Genomic DNA, 3,485 nt, shown 5'->3' with positions numbered 1-3,485 from the left:
GGGAAGCGACCAAATGAACGGGCGACGAGGTATACAACATGAATGGCTAGAGTTTGGGAAGGAGCATGGCCTGAAGCATCTCGTTCTTCCGCAGTCCAAGGTTGGAGAGAACGATGCGATCACCAAGCCTTTTGCCCATAAACATGAGCATGATGGTGGCGGCAGGCCTTTGCAGCTGATCCGCAAGCAAGCCTCGGACACGACCCAGGGCATCTGCGACCACCCAAGGTGGCAAATGACAAAGAAGTGCGCATGAGAGTTTTCACGAGTGGTTGGAAACAAGCTGGGAGGGATCTTGCGAGAGCGCAGGGGCTGGGGTGGGCGCAACGCAAGCAGATCAATGTACCATCAGCGCCGACGTCAAGGGTCAGATCTTGACCATCAGAAATGCGCATTTTTAGAACCGTGGGTTCGCCTTTGCTTGGGGGCAGTTGACTGGAGCTGGAAGGTCCGGCATTTGGTGAGGAGGGGTCGGGGCGGGTCGTGGCTTCTGATTCGATGGGTGTGGGCTCCACCGTCACGTGCTGCGGCGTTGGGGATGGTGTGTTGACTGGCGCGGCCATGTCTTTGCGAGCACATCAATGCAGGTGCAGCATCGTAAGAGGTGAGGCGAGTCAGATGTGTCCATGCAAAACTGGCTGTTGCATGCCGCCACCTCGATAAGCCTCGTACCAATAACATTGACCGGAAGGGCGATACAAAACGCCGGAATGTCATAGCGATGACCAAGCTCATCATATGCAACACGAAGAGTACCTGCACGGTCAAGTTGGATCAGAGCCCCGTGGCAGCCAGCATGAGGGCCACGCATCAAAGGTCCAACACTACTCTGGGCGTGAGGGCTCACCGTCGACAAGGCGAACACCAGCCGAATCTAGGATGGCTCGGGCCAGGGCAATGTCCTCGGCCTCGCACGCCCCTCGCAATGCATCCCATATTTCTTGCCGGCCACCGTAAGCCGGGGAGGTGGCCCAGAACTATGACAAAGACGGCTACATTGAGCTTTGTCCTGGATTTGTGGAGCATGCAGCGAGAATAACTGCACCTCTTCGCGCTGTTGGATAATCTGCTGTTTGGTGACGGCGTCCTTGGCTTTCCAGTTGAAAGGTGAATCCAGAAGGGGAACGGGCCCTTGGGCTCCTGTCAACCAAAGCCAGGAAAAGTGTGGTGAGTATTGTGGCGCCTCTGTCCGAAAGCCGTGGGTGGCCCAAGGCACTCAAGCCGAGGGCGCACCAAAGACTGTACTGGGTGCGGCAGGATGGGCAGCGCGCTGGTGATGGTCCATGGAACGGGCTTGGTTCGAGCCAGGCTCGCCCTCATCGAGCGAGAAGCAGCAACCCATGCCGAGGATGGCGGGATGAAATCAAAAAAAAAGCCCGTTCTGCGCTCAAGCGCGTGGTAGACGACTGCGTCGGCTCAAGCGCCCATGTGCCCAAAAGAATCTTCGTGTCTAACAAGCGGGGAGGTGGCCGTCGTGGTCAACAACAGCCGGAGGACACTCTTCAAGAAAGGGTGCCCTTGCAACCAAATCTGGGAGCACGCAGAGCCAGGCTACCAGAGCCCCGTCTACCACCACCGCCCTCTTTGCGGCTGCCGCTGCTGTACCCGTGCGCAAGGATGGCGTGCGTCAGGAGAAGGCAGAGATCCCAATGTTGAACCGATGTCAGCCCAACGGGCGCATGCACCGCAACGGTGATCGAGCTAGCAGAGAACGAAAGAACGATGGACGGCAGAGAGAGCGGGCGTTGCTGGCGTTGCTGGTGAGGCTGATGAGGGCTGGTGGGGCTGGTATTGGTGGTCGCTGAGACAGAAACAGCGACGAGACGCTGACAGCGACCCTGGGCACGGGCGGATCTAGCCGAGCGAGCTCTCGAGTCTTGTGATGTGCGCGCACGAATCCGATCGAGGCGTCACATCAGACTCCCGTTGCATATAACACACTTATTGCAGTTTTCATAACCAGCTTGTTGATACTTTGTGTTGCTATAACACCAATAGTTGTAGAAGGAGGCGTTTGTTGAGAGAGATGGGAAGAGAGAGACACAAGCAAACGCTGGTTCATGTGGTAGTGTGATGTCGGTTACACTTTGGTACGGATTATCTATAGTGTGACACTTGTTGCACTTAATGGCTATAAGCGCGCGGATGTCAGCAATAAAACGGTTCTGGAGAAGAAGCGCAACCCAAACCGCCTAAGGCTGACACACCCCCCAACAACTGCAACAGCCACAATAAGCACTGCAACAACTACAACGGCAACTAGCTTTGCATCTGCAAGAACCGACACGTGTGCGACAGGAGGGCTCTCGGCGCCGTCGTCACCCCTCAAATGAGGACAAACACCTGGACGGCGCCATCCCGATGGTACATGCGGGTGATACGTGATCCCGTGGTGGCCGAGGGGGTGGCAACGTCGGCGGCGATTCACGCGACCCGCTGGCCTGATGGTCGAGGGAGAGAAGAGAAGTTTGACGCGAAGGAAGAGGAGACGTAGGATGATCTGACCCACATCATGTCGCACTGGGCCATGGCTCATCAATCGGATCAATCCCATCCCCCTACCGTCTCATTTCTCCAGCGACACGCGACCGTTGCCGTGCTGTTCCTCCGCTCATCTTCTCTTGAAACGAACGTGACGCTGCCGCTCGCTCGCACACTTCCCTATGAAAGCCCAAAGACGCCCAAAAAAAAGCTTAGGGGTGGGTCATTCCACTTGGTCCTCCTGCCGGTGTTTGGTGTGTATCATAAACTACAGACGGATATGGCAGCGGCTGAACAGCCGGCAAGCCGTCCATGTCCTGCCACCCCTGCCTCTTGATGCTCGCACACCGACCGTGCTGCCGCACAGGCTATTACCAGCCAAGACGACATTAAAAATCGGGCCGAGAAACTGACGCCCATGTGGGCCAGTAGCGGACGTCGCGTTGTGGTGATAAACGGGCCCACCACCCAAAAAATTCGCAGCAAAAAGGAACCAAGAAACGGCAGCCGGATAGCAACTCCCCACCACCACCTTCCCTCTCCCTCTCCCTCTCCCTCTCCCTCCCTCTCTCACACACCCATCAGCAAGTGCCCCTGCACACACATCACACACACACACACACCCAGTCACACGCTGCCATCCCTCCCTCCCCCTCATCCCCCTCATCCCCCTCATCCATTATATCCCCTTACACATGTAGACGCTTTAATCCCACAGCCAAAAGACGCGAAATTTATTTCGGCTGTGTGTGTGTGTCTCTCTCTCTCTCTCTCTCTCTCTCTCTCTCTCTCTCTCTCTCTCTCTCTCTCTCTCTCTCTCTCTCTCTCTCTCTCTCTCTCTCTCTCTCTCTCTCTCTCTCTCTCTCTCTCTCTCATTTTGGCGCCGAACATTTTTCTCTCTCTCTCTCTCTCTCTCTCACGTCTTCTCCGAAACCTGCAGTCCGTCGTTTTCTCACGACATCCATCCGCCCCCTCTCGCTCTCTCTCTCTCTCTCTCGTCTTGA

The 3,485-nt window shown here is 56.2% G+C and overlaps 2 protein-coding genes across 2 annotated transcripts in view; one reads left to right on the top strand and one right to left on the bottom strand.

The window, feature by feature from the left end:
• Positions 1-664: 664 nt before the first annotated feature.
• On the bottom strand, positions 665-1,144 carry MONBRDRAFT_3643 (uncharacterized protein; the record flags this gene model as incomplete). Its single annotated transcript, XM_001744508.1, has 3 exons — positions 665-756; positions 848-977; positions 1,046-1,144. Coding segments are annotated over 3 exons (321 nt in total), but the record flags the coding sequence as incomplete, so codon positions are not given.
• Positions 1,145-2,899: 1,755 nt separating this feature from the next.
• The window catches only part of MONBRDRAFT_31909 (uncharacterized protein), a gene marked incomplete at its 5' end in the record, with an annotated part of 4,043 nt that continues 3,457 nt past the window's right edge, over positions 2,900-3,485 (top strand). The window contains one exon of the mRNA XM_001744713.1: positions 2,900-3,420. Coding sequence (XP_001744765.1) covers positions 2,900-3,420 — 521 coding nt within the window. The remainder of the gene's footprint in view (positions 3,421-3,485) is intronic.

This window comes from Monosiga brevicollis, genomic scaffold (genome assembly GCF_000002865.3).
Source record: "Monosiga brevicollis MX1 MONBRscaffold_6 genomic scaffold, whole genome shotgun sequence".
In the NCBI taxonomy this organism is placed as follows: domain Eukaryota; class Choanoflagellata; order Craspedida; family Salpingoecidae; genus Monosiga; species Monosiga brevicollis.
This window is presented reverse-complemented; position numbering and strand designations above follow the sequence as displayed.